The following is a 22,436-nucleotide window of genomic DNA, read 5'->3' on the forward strand; positions in this document are numbered from 1 at the left end:
TTTCTTGTCTTTTCCTTCCGAGACTCCCTCGGCGTTAGGCTCCTCAGCCTCACCTCCTGGCTCGCACGAGTGACACGGGTAGATCTTGGTGGGAGTAGGCGTTCCGCCATATATCGAGGCCCTAAACCCTAGACCTTGGCTCTTCTCCTCTGAATGACACCACAGAGCTGGCTTTCCAGCAAGGGGGAAACACCTGTGGAACTCTGAAAAACAAGTACTACAAAACCCATATGCTCACAAGGAGTATTTTTATGCCCTTCAACTGGATTGGGGAGAGAGGAGAGCACTAACTGTAGATACACTTGCATTTTGCAGGCCTCTGGTCCCCAGAGTCAGGATCCAGAATGGAAAACCAAGTCAGAAATAGCAAGGAAACAGTATGAGCATGTTGAAGAGCCCACAAACCACTACTCTAATGGGTTCCCAGGCAGACCTTCTCTTTCTGAGCCAGTTTCTGGCTCAAGCAGAGAAAGGGCTTGTCAGGTTGTCCTTCTTCCTAAGAGGATCAAAGTACCTTCAGTGTGAGGTACTTCAGGGTTGTTTGGCATGCATTGAGCAAACGGACAGGGCCACAAGAAGCAGTTGCCTCTTAGTTAGGAAGTGGGAAGTCAAACAAATGAAGAATGGTAGAATGCAGAAGGGAGAAGGGAAGAGAAACATAAAGAAAAAGGACTATTTGCTTTACCCCACTTCCTTCCAGGTAGAATCCTGGCAATTGCAGGCTGAAAAATTCTGCTACTAGAAGAGCTGATAAGGTTAGGATTCACTCAATCTCCCTAAATGTCATGCCCATATAAAAATCACACTCCTTGGCTGGGGTGAGGTGCAGGATGGAAGAATTGCACTAAGGCTGCTCTTCTGCTCTTTTCAAAAGAAGTCAAGACTTTCTCCAGTATGAGGAAATGTGGAAGAATAACAGACAAAGTATGGGAAGGTTTGGATTCTATCACCACACTGCAACACCACTCTGTAGAAAGGAAATCAAAAAAGAGCAGCAGTTGTACATTCAGTCTTCCATATGGAAGCACTCATGATGTCTGCTTGAAGCTACTGCGACAACTCAGCTTATGAAATGTCCTTTTACAAACACTAGAGGGCAATAAAAGAACACTACAAATACTGTATTCCTTATAGCAACAATCAGTTTTAAATAACTACATTAATGAAAGAAGAACTTTGCTGGAAATCATTTTCACAGACTATCACCTCTGCACCTTACTAAAAGGAGAAACAACTTTGGCCAGTAGTTTATCATTCTTCCAGAGTACAGCTATTTAACTGATTAGGGATTTCCTTCCTTGCATGCAATTTTTTTTGGCAGCAGCATCTATTCTCACTATATTATTACTATTTGCTTTCTTTTGCTTTGCTCAGATGGGTGAGGAGCAACTCTGAATTTTTCCTTGTCTCCAAAGTAAAGCAGAGAGAGAGAGAGAGAGAGAGAGAGAGAGAGAGAGAGAGAGAGAGAGAGAGAGAGAGAGAGAGAGAGAGAAGGAGCAGCTGCCTGTGCGTTACGAGGGGGTGGTGATAAACATTGAGCCTTTCCCAGAAAAAATTGAGCTAGGAAGCTGTAACTGCCACACTAGTCCACATATTCCCCCAGGAAGTCAATGCACCTGCGACATCTGCCCTGCAGCTTCTTAAGTCCCTCCAAATAAAATTCTTCTGACTGCTGGTATAACCATTCATTTGCAGCATCAGTTGCCTCCAGAACACTCCCAAATTGTTGTCCCTTTAGATGTTTTTTGACTTTGAGGAACAGATGATAGTTAGAAGGAGCCAGGTCAAGAGAATAGGGTGGATGGGGCATCACTTGAAAGCCTAAGGAGGTCAGTTTTGCCATTGTTTCACCTGCAGTGTGTGGCGAGGCATTGTCATGCAACAGGATGACACCTTTGGAGAGCTTTCCTCGAGGATTTTCCTTGATGTTTTGCCTCAACTTCATCAATAAAGCACAGTAATATTTTGCATTGATGGTTGAATCCTGTCGGAGGTTGTCCACCAGCAGAAATCCCTTCTTATCCCAAAAGAAACTGTTGCCATTTGCTTCTGCACCGACCTTTACACTCAGAACTTCTTTGGCCTGAGGGAGCCACTGTGCCTCCATTCCTTAGACTGTTCCTTTGTCTCAGGATCATAACAGTAGAGCCATGTCTCATCACCAGTTACCAGTTTGCCCAAGAAATTTGACTAGTTTCTTGCAAAAGGTTCCAAAACAGCCGATGACTCCACACGTTTCTTCTTTTGTTCAGTTGTCAAAAGTTTGGGGATCCACTTTGCTGCCAGCTTTCTCATTTCCAAGTCGTTGTGGATAATGGCAACAACTCTCTCGCGTGATATTCTCAGATATATAGCAATACTTTTGGCTAATATTTGACAGTCCTCCATGATCATGTCATGGATGGCTTTCACATTTGCAGGCATAGTCAGATCAACACCAAAATGGTCAGTTTTAAAATTGACAACTCAATATTTAACTGTTGCATATGAAGGGCCACTGTCACCCATAGTTTTTCACATTTCATCATGGATCTGCTTCGCACCTTTCCCTTGGAGAAACAGGAACCTGTTTATGGTCCTATGCTCTTCCACATTGAACTTTTCTGGAGGTGCTGCCATGTTCACTTTGGACCGGAACATGAAAGATAACTTAAAATCATAGGTAGTTGATTTTTGCACCATTGAATGCAGACAAATTGGTCAATACACCCTGCAATTTACAGCTTCCTAGCTCACTTTTTTCTGGGAAAGGCTCAATACTTGTCAGTACCCCCTCATAATCTCTTCTGTGTAAGAATTGCTGAAATAGGTTCAAGCAATACCATGTACATACCTTATTCCATTATAACCACACAAATTCTCGGCACAGTTGTGCACAGACTATAACTCCCAGAATTCCCCAAGCAGCACTTTGGGAATTCTGGGAGTCACAGTCCAAAAAACACAACTATGCAGATGCCGACTTGTCAGTTCTCCTCACAACTCATTACTACAGCTGCAGCAAGCCATGGCAAGGACAGACATTTGCTCATTTAGCACAAGTGTGTAAACCAAGAAACTTACCACTTCCGGCAGCAATAATGATGCTGATATCTGCCAGCCTTGCCCTAAACAACACCTTAGGGCCAGCAAGACATGTTATTTAATGCAGGGATGGAGGGAATGTGTGGTCTTCCAGATATTGTTGGGCTGCAGCTTCCGCTGTTTCTCATCATGGGCTCAGTTGACAAGGGTTAAGCGGATCTGAAGTCCAATAATGTTTGAATGGCTATACATTCTACCAAATAGGTTGTTTTTAAAAATGATCAACCTGGGATTACCTCAGGAGATCTGCATGTGGATAAAAGATTTTCTGACAGATAGGCCACAGTCAGTAAGGATGGGATCCCACCATTCTTCTACCCTGGTACTAAGTACAGGAGCTCCCCAGGGCTGCGTGCTAAGTCCCTTCCTCTATTCCCTGTACACACATGAATGCACCCCACTATATAACACCAATGCAATTATTAAATTTGCGGATGATACGACAGTGGTGGGACTCATAAATAAGAACAATGAGTCTGCTTATAGAAAGGAAGTACAAAGATTGATACTATGGTGTAAAGAAAATCATCTCACACTTAACATCAAAAAAACTAAAGAACTCATAATTGATTTTAGGAGGAAGAGAAATGTACATTTACCACTGTACATAAACGGTGAGGAAGTGGAGAGAGTTGGTAGTTTTAAATTTCTGGGTACTTACATCTCAGAGGACCTCTCATGGACTATAAATGCCAACATGCTAATAAAGAAGGCACAGAAGAGGCTGTATTTCCTGAGAATGCTCGGGAAGTTAAATTTATCACAGCATTTACTTCTGTCCTACTACCGTAGCACCATTGAGAGTGTCCTAACTTATGGCATTCTGGCATGGTTTGGGAGTAGCTCTGTAGCGGACAAAAAAGCTCTACAGAGAACCATTAAAATTGCCCAGAATATCATCGGGCTCCAGCTACCAACCCTGGATGACATCTTCACATCCTGCTGTCTGAGGAAGTCACACAGCATCCTGAGAGACTCTTCCCATCCTGCTTATAACTTTTTTGAACTGTTACCGTCTGGCAGAAGATATAGAACAATTAAGATTCAGACCACACGTTTTCTAAATAGTTTTTATCCTAGAGCTATAATTGCAATTAATAATGAGCTTAGAGACCACCAGTAGTGAATAATTAGTTGGACTGTGTTACTTGGCCTGAGGTGTAGATGTTTGTATTTTTAGTGGGGGACTTCTAGTGGGTGGGGAGTGTTTGGGGAATGTTATGTGTGTGCATGTGTCTGGTCTCTGGGTGTCTGTGAATTTCGTTGTATGGTATACTGTGTATATACTTACAATGACAATAAATTATTATTATTATTATTATTATTATTATTATTATTATTATTATTATTATTATTATTATTATTATTATTATTATTATTATTATTATTATTATTATTATTATTATTATTATTATTCCCAACTCCTGATCATCTACCATCCAATTGGCAGTTTCATGAAGAGCTTACAGCAGCTTAGATAGAAAAACTGAGGAAAAGCTTCATTGAATCTGCTTCTTGCTATAAGCTAGAAACAAGGAAACATTTATAATGGAGGGAAATCAAAATGGTCAACAATTTTGCTTGTTAATATGTGAAGCACCAGGCATCAGAGCAACACATTTTATGAGTTTTGCCCACCTCACCTCTTATCTCCCTTCTTGCTGAATGTAAAATTAGAAGCAAAATCATTTCAATGAAGTATTCATAAAATGTAAAGAAAGTAATTAACGCCAACATGAATCTGACACACAAGAAGCTGTCCCAAGTCATTTCTGTATGGGTGGGCTCTGTGCCAGTAGCGTCACATTTATAACCTGTGAATCTAATATCTAGAGATAACCTGACAGATGCTCCTATATCCAACACTACCCTATGTTAGCGCTCTCCAGTCATGGGAACCTATGACATCGGCATGGGGTCATTCTGTGTAAGGAGGCTGAACCACACTGCTCTCTGTTTTACAGTTTCCAGTAGCAATGACAACACCAACACCACATCGGAACTGGGCCCAGTTCTTAACTTTGAAAAAGCTATCACATTCTGTGCACCACACTCAGTTGTCCTTAGAGTGCGTACCTCTTTCCCCCCATTTGTGTCGCTTAGAAAGTTAGTGGCATAAGTAGTTGTAAATCCTGGTTAATAAGTGAAATCCACTTCTCTCATCAAATGCTGACAAAACTAGAACTACAACCATCTCCCCAACACAGTGCTCTTGCTGACTCCCCATCCTGATGAATGGATCATGGTTTGTGTGATTGCTAGATACATATGTGGGTAGGGAAAGTATATATAACAATGAGGACTAGCAACAAGAGAAAAAAACTTTCTAAAAGCCAGCTTTATCTGACATCCATCATTTAACGCAATGGTCCCCAATCTGTATCCCCAAATGTTCTTGGACTACAACTCCCAGAAATCCTGGCTAGCACAGCTAGCTGTGAGGACATCTGGAAGTTTTGGTCCAATAACATCTGGGGACCAAAGGTTGGGAACTACTGACTTGAAGGAATATTGTATTTACCACTAAAGTTCTATAACTGGTAGGCTTGGAAAAATGATTTCAAAACTCACCAATCACTGTGGTGAAAATTAACTCTCCTTAGCTGCATACTTTACTCACGCAAACCTGACCATTTGTACTAGTCATTAACAGCTACCCTTGCGATAAAACCCAAACACAGTAATACAAAGGATATGTTTATACAAGCAGCTGACAAGGGAGGAGCACTGACCTCAAGTTCTTTTTTAAGCTGAGCCTCTCGTTTTGCACTGAATTCAAGGTCACTCATCTGCTGTCTCAGAGCTTCTGAACAGTTACTGTGTTCCATTTCCAGGTTTTGGATTTTCTTCTGAACATTCTGCATTGCACTGTCACTCTCCTGATGGAAAAGAAAAGAGTTACCACCTCAGCTTGAGTTGCTGGCAGAAAGCTCCAGCAAAAATGACTTTTAGAGGCAAGGGTTGAGAAAGGAACCTGCCCTCAGAGCCCTCAAACAGCAGAGGCTGAGGTCAAGGCCAGCCCCACAATTAAACAAAGTGGTTGCCTCAAAGTAGCAGATAATCAACTGGCTACTTTCTTCTACCCTGCACAGGCTCCTCCCACTTGGCAGCACTGCTGCTGCTCTGTTCAACTCTTCAGAACTGGCAGCTTCCAAAATAACTGGCTCGGGCCTCCCAGATCACCACGCCCCCAATACCTGGCAGTCAGGACCCTGCAAAAGCAGGCTTTAAAGGTGTAGTCTTTAAAGCTGAAGCTGTATAGGTTCAAGAGGGCGCAGTCTTTCACTGCTCCTTCCAGATCTATGGCAATGAAGGCATAGCAGAACAATATGAAGTACGGGCACAGTGGAGAGAGGCAGTTCACTTCTTGCTTCAGATGGCAAGAGAATTTAGGCCAATTTCCGTAATCACCAGATCAGTTCCATATTTCCATGCTATTCGCTTTAAGCAGTAACTCTGATCACAGCAATTGTTAAGTATGGCCCAATATGACTTCTTTAAAAAACTGTTTTGGACTGAGGTGAGTACATCGTTGCTTTCCATAACAGCAAATGACAATTTACTCTTGAAGCCCAGGGTCTCAATGAAAGTCATTTGAAATGGCCCCATGTTCATAACTTCAACAAATTTACACCAATTTCTGAGTACACAGCTTGAAGACTCCTCTCTTCACTGCATAGTGATGCCTTATGTAGTTATTACATTTATATCCCACTTTTCTTTACAGATCTGTAAAAAGCTACACTCAAATTTATTTCACTTCTTTTTACTTCTCTCTCTCTTTCTTTCTCTCTCACACACACACATACACCAATTTTATCTTCAAAATAGCAATAACTATTGAAGATGAGTTATACTAAAACAATGCAATTGGCTCAAGGCTATTCAGTGAATTTCATGGCTAGGTGGAGATTTGAATGTGGGTCTCTCCAATCCCAGTCCCTCTTTCTAACCACTACACCATAATGGCTATCTTACTCTCTCTTTATATTCTTTTAATATATACCAGCCACATACAGTGGACCCTTGACTTACAGACGGCTTGACTTACAGACTTTTTGAGTTACAGACTTCTCTGGCCGCAAAATTTAGGTTTGACTTGCAGACTGAGATTTGACTTACAGACCAGAAAAAAACCAAAATGGAACAAAAACGGCCTGTTACGGGATTAATCAGTTTTCAATGCACTGTAGGTCAATGGAGACTTGACTTACAGACTTTTTGACTTGAGAATCGCCTTCCAATACGGATTAAGTTCTTAAGTCAAGACCCCACTGTAGTTTCCTTCTCCCAGTATTTGTGATATCAAACTTTGATACAAGTAAATTGCAAATCAGGATGAAATGATTCATCATTCATAGGCCAAAATCCTGTTGCTTAATATAATAAATTTAACTAAAGTAGACTGTTGAATAAATGGGGATTTGGTGAGTCAACTCCTCCCTAAATTCCATTGATTCAAACAGCTCTACTCTGACAGAGATTTACTTTAGCAGTCAGTTGCAACTAGAGTAGGCCTGTTCGAATCAATGGAACTTAGGGAGGAGTTGACTCACTGAATCTCCATTAATTCAATTGACCCACTCTAGAGTGATTTATTACACTAAGCAACAATATGTTGGGTATGTTTTGCCAATCACTAAGATACATCTTCTAGATCACTGGTTCTTAACCTTTGTTACTCAGATGTTTTTGGACTGCAACTCCCAGAAGCCTTCACCATCAGCTCTGGTGGCTGGGGTTTCTGGGAGTTGCTGTTCAAAAACAACCTGAGTAACAAAGTTTAAGAACCACTGTTCTAGATCAGTGGTCCCCAACGTTTTTTGGACTGCAAACTGGTTGGGGTGGGTGCGGGCTTTGTGCATGGACCGGTTGGGGTGCGGGGACACCCACCGTGCTCATGGGTGTGTGTGTTACGCCTGCAGGTGGGCGTCTCACGCTTGTGGAGGAGCGTGTCAGAGGGACTGACGAACCGTTTCACCCCCAGGTGGAAAGAGGTCATTCTCAAGTGCTGGAGGAGACCTCTGGTAAACACACGTCTACAGGACTTTGCGGTAGGCGGCCAGCCAACTGATTCTCAATTCTATTTCATTTCATTTTCCTTCTCTTACCCTGAGTTTTACTGCCTTTACTTTAATGAAGCAAAGCTTCTTCCCTTCTTATTGTCAGGTTTAATTGATTTGGCAGAGGTTCTCTTCCCTTTTTTCTTTTCTAAGTTCAAGCCTATAGAGAGTTTTAATGTCCTATCTTATCTCAAATGGACAGGCCACAAACTGCATGATTTGAAATTGTTTGGTTTAAAATCTCCCTCTCCCTCTCAGAGACTCCCGTTTCCTCTTACACAACACCAAGCATGTTTTTTTGACTCAAGTTATAAGAAAGATGATTTTAACCAAACATTCAGAACTTTCTGACAATAAGAGCTTTTAACAGTGAAACCAATTACTTTGGAAGCTGGTGGACTCTCCTTTGCTGGAGGTGTCTAAAGTAAGCAGAGGTTGGATGGCTATGAGTTAAGGATGCTATGGATTTCTGGTAATGGGGCTGGACTACATGGTATTTTGGAATCCTTCCAGATCTGGCTTAAATGTTTCTAGCATGATGGACTAGATCTAATCATGTCCTTCCATTCCATCCAGTGGAACAGATTTCACTGGCAGAACAGATTACCCTTTTCCTGTCTACCCCTCCTTGAAACCTAAAAATCTATTCTAGAGCAGGGGTCCTCAACCCCTGGTCTGCGGCCTGGTGCCGGTCCGTGGGCTTCCTTGAACTGGGCCGCGGACATGGATCTCCACCCCCCCCACCTGCACGGTGGGAGTATCGCGCTTGCAGAGGAGCATGTTGTGCTCGCACCCCTCCATGTGACCCACCCACCCAATGAGCGTGACACACCCACCTGTGAGCGGAACACACCCACAGCCCCCAACCAGTCCGTGGTCCCAAAAAAGTTGGGGACCGCTGTTCTAGAGGGTTTCTTGACTATCTCAAGCAAATTCAGAAGGACAGAAGAAGGGGAAACTTACTTGTGCAACTACAGGTATTCACAACTTATTTCAAAAGTAGAGATGGGCACAAATCGGAGATTTGGCACAATTTGTTTACTGGCCTAACTTCCCTCCCCTTCCTTCCCTGGGTGCTGTTTCTGAGTGGGCAATCACCGGAAGGCGCAGGGCATTAAGTCACAGATCAGCTGTGCAGCTGATGAAGAAACCCACACTGAATTACCAAACTGGTGGTTTGTACCCATCTCTATTCAAAATTATTAACTAGTTTCTAAGTTCAGTCAAACTAGGAAACTCACTTTAAAAAAGGTGTTATTTCTTGTTCACATAAGACAGCATGAAGATGAGCCAAGAAACAATTGTCTGAATACAGTTATTACTTGAATAAAACGCTAGAATAGCAATTTTTCATCTGGGAAGGCTTAACATTTTAAAGATACAGTTGTTTTTCTACTGTTCAGTCCAGCTATGCACAAGTTGGTGGATTTAACCATTTTATTCTTGAAACATCAATGAAACTTAAACACCACTGCTTCCACTCCTGTGTGCTTAAATGAACTGCAAACACAGCTGTTAAAATAAACTTTAAAGTCTACTATGCATTACTGTGTTGTGAGCCACAAGATGATGCTGTTGTATTTCTTACAGAACATCCAGTCTTCTCTAAGCAAGGAAACACTAAGACAGAAGAACCCTAGGGACAAACTTTCATTATTGTATCTGCCTGAAAAATATGGTGGATGAATTCTCCTTTTTCCTAGAGAGAACCCCTCAAAAGCTGAAGTTTGCACTCCTGTCTGTCACAGACAATAAATCCATGCCCGCAGTCCAAAGATTTTCTGTCACTGTTGCTGACAACGTTTCATAAAAAGAGATTAGAAGACTCAGTTTCAGTCTGAAGTTTTCCATCTGATTGTATAAGATAAAAAGCAAGCATTTTCAAAATAGTCATAAGCACATAAAATTAGAGGTTCTCAGTCCACATTTGTGTACTTTTAAACATGCAGATAAACTTAACTACCAACAACATTCACATTTGCATCATTTTAAAAGACCAAGACAAATACCAAATAAAAACCTTCACTAGCCCAGTAGGCATGTAGATATGAAGAGTATTTTAATAAAAACATGGAGCCAAGGGAATATATAGACTGATTTCTACAAACCTCCCCCAAAAAAGATAGCTGGTCTTTTTAAAAGGTGAGGGGGGAGATAGCAACCATGATGGATTACCACATTCTGGCTACCTGACATGAGTTTTTAGTTTAGATTTCTCATTGTGATGATTGCCCCACGTCATTCCTGTTACTGATATTCAATATCTCATTTGCATGAGCCTATGAGAGGAGTGGAGGGGCGGAGTCAGTGGGTATAAGAAGGTTTTGGCAGAGGAGATGAGGGAGATACAGAGAGAGAGATAGTCAGGGAGATTGTGAGAACAGATCCTAATAGAGATAAGCTGGTCAAGGTTAATAGAGCAGGTGGTGATTGGTTATGTGGCAAGATATATGACATTTTAATGATTTGATTGTTGTATGCATTGAATAAAGAACATCTGTTATTCTGGTTAAATTTAATACTGTTCTGTTGACAGTAACCAGACAAATGTCTGACTAAAGTTCTTTATATTGTGGATAAAGGAAATCCACTGGTGGCAGTGAGGAAAAGAGAGAACGTCTCAATTGTTATCTGCAGGTGGGATGACATAGCGTGAGCCCTTTGTTTGTGGGGAAGCAAGCAGGGGCCACGTGGTAAATGTCACACTCATTACAGTAAGTGTTTTAAATGTTTCTTCAAAAACTAAGTCTCACTTTAAGAACAGCTGCAGTCTTCACAGAATTTGATGCGTAACTGTTAAATACAGACGTTTAGTTTTAGCTAGCAGTTATACTGCTTAATGTAACAAAGAATACCTGCAACAGAAACTGGAGTTCATTTCTTTCTGCTTTCCATTGCTCTGCCTGACACCTAAATTCCTCTGCTGCCTCTTCCCTGATCTCTGACTCTATCAAGCTCTTCTGCTCCTTCTGCTGTTCCAAAGTCTCCTTCATGAGAACACAGTGTAATTAAATAAAATCATTGGTGTCACATTAAAAACTTTGATATTAAAAGGACCAGTCAGAATTCATGACACAGGCATGCTGCTTCTAGCATTAACCGTTCATAAGTTTAGGAAGAATAAGGAACAATTTGGGCATGACTGTTTTCCTTCGCAGAGAGCATCAAGTAGCTGTAAGCTCTGCCAGTGCAGCAGGATTGCCACCTAGTGAAGAATGCTGATCTTTCCTAATTCACCTTGGATTGTGTGTAACTCATGTGCAATGAGATGAAGTCACACATATTCCAAAATCAAAGCAGGAACTCTTTAATTAACATCAATCTGCAGCTTCCAGTAATTTCAGTCCCGCTGTACTGGTGGAGGCACAGAGAAGGCCACTTACTAGCTGATGGGTGACTGGAAAGGCCTTACCTTACATCTATAAATATTGAGCACATATTTACAACATGTGGGAGCTCTTTCTTCCCCCTGCTCCCTGACACAGTATGGTAATGAAAAGGGATTCTACTTCTAGTAAAAACGAGAAAATGGATCTACTCTATCTGAACAGACCAAATTATGACAATGTTACCCATAAATCAGAACCCCCAGTTTGATACAGAATTTGGGCTCCTGGTATGGAAGCAAGCTCCAGTTTGAGGGGAGGGGGACTCATATGAACCAAACCAATGTTTAAGGACTTCTTGTGGTTCTGCATAAGGCCAGACTGGTTCATTGCTTGTACCAAAAACCTCCACCCATCTTCTCCAGGGCAGATCTACTGATTGTTTATGGGAAGACAGCAATATGTAAGACAGAGAACTCCTATACAGGAGAAACACTACCCTAACCTACCTACCAAGCCGATATGGCCTTTTACTTTCTACAGAGCAGAGGTACTTGTTTGCACAGGGATATGGTGCCACACTACACTCTTCAAAAGATTACATGCAGAGACACAAAGCAAGGTGCCCTAGTCTGATTATCTTGTCCCAGGAAACAGCTGCAAAAGCAATAGTAACAAGATACAAAGAACTAGAATGGGGAAATTAAATGAGAATGCACGCTTGACTGTCAGATCCACAGCTCCAAAATTAAGAAGTTCTAGACATGTAAAAAACTTGTAATGCATACTTAGGGTCCCCTCGAAGTGTGATCTCATGGGCTGTTGCATGTTAACATGTCGTATTTAATTGTTAATTTAAGTGCAACAGAACGTTTGAAGTCTGTTATAGGTCACCAGACATTTGAAGGCAGTATTCCTTAACAAGGACATAACTGTCCTCTTCATACAGTTTGAAGCAAGGTGTGTGTGTGTGTGGGGGGGGGGAGCTTGAGGACTAGAGCTACTGTATTGTACCTGGCTACCTCCTCCACCAAGGGCTGTAGGAGTTCACCATGGCAGGAAATATGTTGAGGGTCCCAACTGCTGTGTCTTTGCTCAAATGAAAAGAAACAATGTGCCCAACACTGGCAGCTGTGGAATTTGCCAGGATGCTTTGGTTCATCAAACCTACCACTATTCCATCCTATAGAAAGCCTGGTCCTTTTGCTAACATATTAAAAGAAAGAAAGAAAGAAAAGATGCACACTGCAGCTTATAGAATGTGCCTTAAAGATGAACGGTGTTTGAACTGTGGAATCAGTCCTTAAGACTTATGACCTTCATTTCAGTAGAGCCTGTAGTGGAATTACAGATATTTTAAAAAATCAGTATTTGTTGCACACTATAAAGTGGTGGTGGTGGGGATGAAATCAACATCTGAAGCAAAAGAATTAACATACACAATTAAAAAAAGAAATATTCAGGATGCTATTTAAGCTTATACTGAATTGTTTTGTTATGTCCATTTTAAGAAACCCACCTGTTTTAGCCAGGAACTGTCTTCCCACCTATCTCAGCCTCGTAGTTGTGAGGACAAAAGGGGAGGTAAGACAGAAATTGCTGAACAGCAGCATACTCTGGTCTCATCCACTGGCCAGGGAACCACAATGCACTGGGAGTCTGTCCCTCTTGCCACCCAAGACAAGGCCAGAAAAGAATCAGTCTGGCTCCACCTCTTGGCCAAGAAAGCACATACCCTTCCTACTAGACAGAACAGTTTCCAAGGTCAAGTTACTTCCCACATTGAGGTTTCTCTCTCTCTTCCCTTGCAGTCCCCCTGTCTTTTTGTGCCATTGCTTTTAGACATTACGCTTGATGGGAGGGGCAGTTTTACCAATCCTTTCACAATCTCTGGGAATCTTTCTCAGGGAAGAATAGATTAAAAGTAATAATGACCACAGCAATAACAATAAGATAAAGATGGAAGAAGAGATATCATTCCATATTTTTCTAGCAACTACAATGTGAATAAAGTCATACCTTCAACATGTGGTCCAGCTTAGTCCTCTCCTTCAAAAGGGACTCGTATTCACTTTTACAAGTATTAATAATTAGTTCCTGTTCTGATACATCATTTATAAGTCTTTGTTCTCTCTCATCCCATTGCTTCTTAGCAACATGATAGCTTCTCTCCATGTCACTCAATTTCTGCTGGTAAGCTCTAATCATTGCTAACAAAAAGAAATAGAAGGTATTGTGCTAACTGAATTTACAATACTAGTAAAAAATCACTAACATTTGAAGAACTTTCCTTCTTTATTATATAAAAAGCAATTTTCAAAAAGTGCTATTTTCCAAAGCTATACTGACAATAAAAGAGATATTTACCATGCACTTCTATTGTGCCTATATTCCACCTTGATGTTAAGACACAGTAAGACGATGGCTGAATAGCTTAAAATGTATGTATTATGAGGAAGGCTTTTTGAAAAAGTAGCCAATAGAGCATTGTATTCTTGGGTATCCATCCTATAAAGTTTCTTCTCTATGTTTCATTTGAAATTGGGAGGGATTAGAAACAGTCTACATTAGTCTTTCTCAGCTGTGGTATCCTCCATGCTGGAGGGTAAGGATGAGAGTGGCAATCCGAAAGAAATGGAGGACCCCAGTGCTGGTATAGGATGATCTGTACTATGAAAAGTCCAGACACTTTCTGATAGTCTCAGACTTCAAAGCATCTGATAGGAAATAAAAATGAGGGTCAATGGTCAAACAGCAGCAATATTTTGTCAAAAACAGGGAATGTCCAAGTAAGATAGAAGGGCACGACTATATACATGCACAGCTTGGAAAAGTTACCTTTTAGGACTACAGTTCCCTTAGTCTCCTAGCCAACATGGCCACTGTCATGTTAGCTTAGCATTCGTCAAGTTGTAGTCCAAAAATCCCATAATTTTTCTAAGCTTGGTTTTAAAATCAGAAATTTTTTTGCAAGGGTATGTGCTGACTGGTGTGCTTTAAAATGGATTTTAGTCTTTTGGTTTTAAAAGCAGAAATTTTTTGCAAGTGTCTGTGCTGGCTGTTGTGCTCTAAAATGTTTAGACTCAAGTCGCCCCCCCCCCCCGCGTTGTCTTCTCTCTATGCTCCCCAGGTGCTTGGTTTGGTTTAACATGTGTTTTATTTAAAAGGTGCTTGGTTTGGTTTAAAAGGTGTTTGGTTTAAAATGTGTTGGTGTAAAATGTGTGGGTTTAGCATGTGTGGGTTTAAAATGTGTTTTCGACTCCAAACTCTCCCCCACCCCAATTGTCCTCTCTCTCTCTGTCTTCTCTCTTTTTGTGCTTAAAAGCACAAACCTTTGTCTGAGGGGTCTGTGTGTCCCAGTGATGACCTTCTTTCTTTCCTCTTTTCCCCATTGTTCCTTCTCTCCCTTCTTTCCTGCTCTTTTTTTAACCTAAGTCATCTTAGGTTAACAATAATTCTCCCCGTAGTGGTAGAGGATGGACTAACTGGTTTTACATTCGTTCATATGGGAACGAATGCTTTGACTTACAACCAGCGCCTCTACATACAAACAAAAAACAGCCAGAACGGATTAATCAGGTTTCAATGCATTTCAATGGGAAATGCTGATTCGACTTACGAACATTTCAACTTATGAACATCTTCTGGGACGGATTAAGTTCATAAGTCGAGGCACCACTGTACTATCATAAAATTTGACTTTGTAACAGTTCAGAAGCCTTTGTTAGAAGCTTCTTATCAGGTGGCATATCTGTGAGCTGGGGGGAATCTTCATAAATAATTAAGGAATTGGTAAAACCATGCACATTGGAAACTGTGAAAACTGTATTAGGTTCTGAAACACATGAAAATTTAGAAGATTCCACTCTCTAATGATGCAATTTGACTGCTGATTCAAGATATCTGTCAGGATATTTTACTGCAAGTAGTACAAGATATTAAAGCTAGTCCTCTGAAAGTGAGTATTAAATAAGACAAGTCAACTGATGTTGATAATTGCAGTAAGCTATTAGTATTTGTGCAAAATATAAAGGAAAAGGAAATTTTGGAAGAATTTTTATGTTGTCAGCAACTGGAGTTGACGGCAAAAGGAAATGATGTTTTGAATCTCATTAAAGACTTTCTTTTGAAACATCATACAGTATACCAATGGATGTAATAGGCTCAGTTTGTACTGATGCTGCCCCTTTGATATTAGGCAAAAATTCCAATTTTTTGTGTATATGAAGAAAGAAGTACCACAAGTTACAATAACACATTGCATGTATGAATTAAATTTATCAAAGCAAGGATATGGTAAGAACATAATAACGGCTACTGAAAAATTATCTGCTTTTATTGAAAAACTAAAAATTTGGATACGTTGAGTTGAAAATGGTAATTTTGCAAACTTTCCCTTGCTTGATGAAATCATTCTGGAAAATGAAAAAATCATAATTTTACCTGAACTTGTAGTACATTTGCAACAATTGAGTTCATTTTTTCATGGATATTTTTCCACAGAAGATATTGGCAAAGAGCAGAGGCAGATACTGGATCCATTTCTTTTTGACCTTAATTCTATAGACGACAGTAATTTAATAAAAGACTATCTTACTGAAATATGGGCCAATGCACGTATTCAAAAGGAATTTGAAAAACTGGACTTAGAACAATTCGGGTTTGCTTATTTAGAACCATTTCCACAACTGGCAAAGGCAACATTGCAGGCACTTCTACCATTTGCTACCTTCTATCTGTGTGAAATGGGATTTTCATACAAAAACAAAAATCAGAAATGGCTTAAAGGCAAGTGATGACATACACGTAGTTCTTTCAAAAAAGGAACCCTGCTTTTAAAATATTATTACAAATAAGCAACAAATCAGCCACTAAAAATTGAGACATTTTAATTTTATGTCAATACATGTATGTGTATGTTTTTCAGTAAATAAATTGTTTTGCAATAAATGTAATCCCTAATCTTAGTAAGTAAGTAAGTAAGTCAGTCAGTCAGTCAGTCAGTAATAAAAAGAGGTTACTTACCTGTAACCATAGTTCTTTGAGTGGTCCTCTGTGAATTCACACATATGGGTATTGTCTCCGCCTGCGCTGACTCTCTCGGAAGATTCTAGAGCTAAACATAACAATTTTATGGTGTGATCCTCCACGAGGTATATGCTCCTCCCACCCACCATCTTCCCCAGTTCCTGAATTTTATCCGCTGGATATGAAGGAAAGAATTAACGAATTACATATTTAACCCGTGACGGATAGAGGAGAAGGATGGGCGGGTTGTGTGAATTCACAGAGGACCACTCAAAGAACTATGGTTACAGGTAAGTAACCTCTTTTTCTTTTTCGTGGCCTCTGTGAATGTACACATATGGGTGACTAGCAAGCTGCACTTACCGGTTGGTGGGTCGTCACGGTAAGAAGGATGACAGGACAGCTCTGCCAAATGCGCATCTTGGCGTGCTCTGATGTCCAGCCGGTAGTGTTTGACAAACGTGGATGGTGTGGACCACGTAGCGGCACGACAGATGTCAGGAACCTCGGTGCCACCTTGAAAGGCAGTAGAGGTGGACAGTGCCCTGGTTGAATGAGCTGTCAAATGTTCTGGAGGGGATTTTCCCGACAAGTTGTAAGCCAGGGAAATAGTCTGTACAATCCAGCAAGCTGCAAGACTGAGAGAGGTGACATCGGGGAGAAGGACGAGGCCATGGTTAAGCGAGAGGAGATCTGGGTGGAGAGGAAGACAGAGCATGTCCAACGACATCAATACCAGGTGAGTGAACCATGGCTGGCGGGGCCAGTACGGGGCTATCAGGATCGCGTTGGCGCCGTCTTGCCGGAGACAGACGATTACCCTCTGGATGAGAGGCAGAGGGGGAAATAAAATAAAATAAAATAAATAAATAAATAAATACGTAGAGAAGATCGTGAGACCAGTCCATCAGGAATGCGTCTCCTGCTCTGGAGCAAAATTGGGCACATTTCTTGTTGGCATTGGATGCAAAGAGGTCTATTGAAGGCGTGCCCCATCGTCAGCATAGTCTCTGGAATATGACATCGTTCAGGGTCCATTCGTGAGTTCTCGTCGGAAGCCGACTGAGCCGATCGGCCAAGGCGTTGTCGTTGGTGGAAATGTGGACAGCAATAGGGAAAACATGGTTGGAATAGCACCACTCCCAGAAGTTGACAGCTAGGTAGAGCAGAGAAGGGGAGTGGGTGCCTCCTTGCTTGTTGACATAGAAGAGTGCAGTAGTGTTGTCTGTTGCCAACTGCACTACCTATCCTTGGATCAGGGGAAGAAAGGCATGGAACGCCTTGATGATTGCCAACAGTTCCAGATGGTTTGTGTGAAGTGGCAGTTCTTGTGTTGACCAGAGCCCGTGGACTGTGTGCTGAAGGCAGTGGGCACCCCATCCTGTTGGGCTGGCGTCGGTTGTGACCTGTATGGAAGGTCGCAGGGGGGAGAAAGGTCTGCCGATGAGGAGATTGTCTGGGCAAGTCCACCAGTCGAGTTGGGAGGCTAGCTCCGGTGTTACCGACAGTAGTGAGGATGGGAGGTCTGTCAATGGGTTGAACAGGGACAGAAACCATGCCTGGCATGGGTTCGAGCTTGACTGGACTCAACTATGATGGAGGTAGGCACTGGATGCTTATTGAGGAATTCGGCATCGACACCATGGGTCCTATAGAGACCATCGGTACGGCGAGAGATTTGCATAGTGGAAGGGGTTTTCCCCCAAGTGTCTTTAATAAGTTGAAGGATAGACTTATTGAAAGGAAGACTCAAAGGAGTGGGACGCTCCTGATTGATGTCGTCGAACACTGGGTCGGCATCAGTAGACAGGGGCTGTTCGGTATCGAGGTGCAGAGCTTGTGCCAGTTAGAAGATAAGGGTAGAGTAGGAGAAGTTGTCCAAAGTAGACGAAGCATAGCTATCCCTTGTATCTGGAAGCAGGGGAGGTAGCTTGGATTCATAGGAGGACTGAGAGTGTTGTGCCTCCGAAGATGCAGGAGAGCCTGGAGATGAAGGGTAGTCTGACTGACCAAAACTCTATGTCATGGGGGCTTGGTGTTGTTGAGTTGGCATCACCTCGAAAGGGTCTTGGGGCGGCATCGGGTCTGGCATCGGAGGTGCGAGACGTGGAGGTACAGCCTTGCAAGATTTGTCTCGCTTTTGAGGTAGTGAGGTCAACTTAGATGGGGCAGAAAGGCGTGCAGATGGAGCCGAGACTGCTGGGGCAGAAGTGGACGCACGGAGGCGGTTCAAGTCCATAAAAGGGGCGGCCTGGGAGAGGTCCAGCTTTGTTTGGGGCCATTTAGCCTGTTCAGACTGGTACCTTTCATACAGGGTTTGCCAGATGTAGGGGTCAAAACACGGATACGGTACCATGGGGAAGGCGCAGAAATCGCCTTGTGATGCCACAGACCTCGGTGGAGAGAGGTGCTTTCATTTTTCCGTTCTCTTCCATGGAGGACAAGTGGGAACCTCCGGATCGGATACCGAGCTTTCAGCTGCCCGCCCTGAGTCAGGGTTGGAATGGGCTGAGGCCGGGCTGGACTGTGGCGCAGCCCCAATGAAGCCAATGCTCAGAGTTTGAAGTGGTATTATGGGGGGCCCGCAACATCATGGATGTCTTCTACATCCGAGGCTAAATCAGGGGCCTCTCTGGATGATTCCTCGAGGACAGGGGAGGATAGGGAAGGCTGAGGAGGCTCCATGCGGGGAAGTCTGTCCTTCCTGAGCTTCTTAGGAGCAGGCTTAGGGTTTTTTTGGGGGGCCTGGGTCGTGTGCTCAAGATCTTTGCGAAGAGGGCAATTTGTACTTACCAGACGTCTTTGCTTTCTCAACAGTGTCCTTAGCTGGTAGCACAGACGTAGAGTCAGAGGTAGACTGGCCCGCTGGAACCTATCGTCTGAGAGAGCAGGAGATCTAGCAGCCTCCAAAGAAGCAGCAGGAGGATTCATGGCCATTTGCCAAAGGTAAGACCGAAGTCTTTGGAACCTCTGCTTAAGTACCGGCTTGGCTAGGTTTTTACAAGTGGGGCACGAATGGGTCGGATGTTCCTTACCCAGGCAAAAAAGGCACTGGCTATGACCGTCGGAAAGTGCGATTTTATTTGCACAAGTAGTACATCGTTTGAAAGGAGACGGTGAGGCCATAAGCGAAAGACTAGTGGGGGGGGAAGGGGAAGGGGAAAAAAGGGAATAAAAACCGTGGGAAGGCGATTAGGCAAACAAAAGATGTGGAGGATCACTAAATAGGCAATTAAAGTAAAAATAAGCAAACAAAAAGCTCAAAGGAGCCTAGAAAAATAGCCAGAAGGCAAAAAGCAAAGCGCTCAATCTTTCCTGAGAACCATTCAGCTCGGAGGAAAAAAGGAACTGGGGAAGATGGTGGATGGGAGGAGCATATACCTCATGGAGGATCACACCATAAAACTGTTACTTTTAGCTCTAGAATCTTCCGAGAGAGTCAGCGCAGACGCAGACAATACCCATATGTGTGCATTCACAGAGGCCACGAAAAAGAAATGTAATTTTCTAATAAATACATTGGAACATATTTTTCAAGGTTGTGGGATAATGTATTTTGAGATTCCATGGGGTGCCAACCACTAAAAAGGTTAAGAACCTCTGCTTTAGAGAAACCCCTATTTCCCCCCAAATAAGACCTAACCTGAAAATAAGCACTAGTATGATTTTTCATGTTGATCGTAATATAAGCTCTACCCTGAAAATAAGCCCCAATCAAGTGAAACCCCTCTCTCCACCATTGTGCAGCAACCAGAAGGTGGCATGACTGTATTTGAATAAATGCAGGCTGCTGTACATGAAAAAAATAAAACATCCCCTGAAAATAAGCCCTAATGTGTTTTCTGGAGCAAAAATTAAGATAAGACCCTGTCTTATTTTTGGGGAAGCATGGTTTGACAAAGTAGGCATTACAGCATCAACTCCAAGTATTTAAACAGAAAAAGAACTGAGCAATACAGGAGAAAAAAACATTAATTCAGCCACACCTAGCAAAAACCAGAGAAGCAAGGCCCTCAGGAGACCATGGCCTTGATTTTAGATATTGCTGATATTTTTCTCTTAATGTTGTAACAGCCATTCCAATACAATAGATACAGAAAGCCCAAGGCTTTTGGTTTGTCTGTTTCCACATGAAAAAAATATGTCCAATATTACAAGTTAGCTTTAAAAGAGTTGTATTTTCTGTGTGAGAGAGAAAGAGAAGTAGAGAGAAAGGGAGCAAGCAAGTAAGAGAGAATATGAGTGTGCATGACAAAAAGGCAGATCAGGTCATATTTGATTTTAAATATTAGTGTTTATGTAGCTTATGAAATATAAAGGCAAAATGCACTTTAAGCTCATAATTAAAAATGGCCAGAATCGTATTGTTGATTTTTTTACTGGCAAAAGTGTAATCATGTAATTCGAGTCTAAGATGTGTTGGAGAGGTTGTCAAAAGTTAGTACTTATTTTCATAGGCGGTGCGAATGCAAAAAGATACTGAAATTTTGGCTGTTAATAGCAGCAAGAAATTGGAAAGAAAAATATGATTTCTAACTAGATACGTTATATAAAGAAATTTGGACTACAGTTATTAATGCTGATGTGTAATCTTGAAGTTAAGAAAGGCTTGTTAAATAATATTTTACGAACATCTGTGCTTATTGACTATGTATTAATGAAGGGGAAAGGTTGTGAACCTTTGAATGAATCAATGCAGTTCTGGAAGCGGTAGGGGAATTAATATGGGTGTGTGTGATTATATCTCCAAATGGTCCTGGTGGGATAGGCGCACAATATGTTTTAAAGCAAAGCAAAGCGTGCTGCTTATATACCGCCCCATAGCGCTTCAAGTACTCTCTGGGCGGTTTACAAGTTAATTATGCAGGCTACACATTGCTCCCCCCCAGCGAGCTGGGTACTCATTTTACCGACCTCGGAAGGATAGAAGGCTGAGTCAACCTTGAGCCGGCTACCTGGGATTGAAACCCAGGTCGTGAGCACAGTTTGGGCTGCAGTACAGCGGTTAAACCACTGCGCCACAAGGCTTTTACTGTATTGTTCAAATGGATTTATGTTATTTTGTTAACTATATAACTTTTTTGTATTTCTTGTTCATTATGCTGTTTCTTTATTTACTTTTCTTTTATGTAACTTTAAAAATTAAAAAACCTAGAATTGTAAATAAGATAAACAATAATAAACAGAGAGGCTGCCATAACAGTGATTTTTCAGAAATTATACATTTCTCACTTCTTTCTCAAAGATCCTGAGGCTCCCAGGTAATTCCTTTCATCATTGGGAATGTGTTAGAGCCATAGGACAGGAAGAGGATGTCTTCAATTTGCAAAAACAGCTGGTGGTGGTACTGTCATCCTGGTGGCAATGAGTTTCAGTGATTAAAGACATCCGTCTTCTGTCCTATGGCTTCTGCAGGTTCCTGACAATGAAAGGGATTAACTGACAGCCACAGCAGCTTTAAAAGAGAAGGCAGAAATATTTTAGCTTCTGAAAAATCACTGTTACTGATGTCACCAGCCTTAAGTTACAGCAACAGTATTTGAGCTAGAAAATATAAACAAAGATAAGCAACACAAAAGACAAGATGGGCAAGATGTTGTCTTTCAGATGTTGTTGGATGGCAATTTCCAACACCTTGAGCTAGCAGAGATAATAAGGGATAATGGGAATTGTAGTCCAACATCCTTTTCGGGGATGCAACCCCAACCCTGTTTCCCAGGATGAAATACCATGTGAGATGAGATGTGATGTCATGTTGAATTTGAGTTTTGCTGAGAAAGGCTTTCGGGCAAGCAGATTTGCAGGAGAACTGGACAAGAGGCACTATGGTTGCAACCTCTTTCATTTGTTTAAAATGTATATTTATTTATATTTATTTATTTGATTTATACCCCGCCCGTCTGGCCTAAAAGGCCACTCTGCAGTTTCACGAGTT

General features: G+C 41.8%; 1 protein-coding gene across 16 annotated transcripts in view; it reads right to left on the reverse strand.

Moving 5' to 3' along the window:
* Positions 1-22,436, reverse strand: part of CCDC171 (coiled-coil domain containing 171) — a 273,713-nt gene that overhangs the window by 237,817 nt on the left and 13,460 nt on the right. For 11 of the 16 annotated variants that reach the window (XM_020797528.3, XM_072992086.2, XM_072992081.2 and 8 more), the window contains 3 exons: positions 13,493-13,683; positions 11,003-11,134; positions 5,817-5,963 (listed from right to left, as the gene is read on the reverse strand). In XM_020797528.3, coding sequence (XP_020653187.3) covers positions 5,817-5,963; positions 11,003-11,134; positions 13,493-13,683 — 470 coding nt within the window. The remainder of the gene's footprint in view (positions 1-5,816; positions 5,964-11,002; positions 11,135-13,492; positions 13,684-22,436) is intronic. The other 5 variants (XM_078384938.1, XM_072992079.2, XM_078384940.1 and 2 more) reach the window with 1 other exon arrangement.

Source organism: Pogona vitticeps, chromosome 2, assembly GCF_051106095.1.
Source record: "Pogona vitticeps strain Pit_001003342236 chromosome 2, PviZW2.1, whole genome shotgun sequence".
Lineage (NCBI taxonomy): Eukaryota > Metazoa > Chordata > Lepidosauria > Squamata > Agamidae > Pogona > Pogona vitticeps.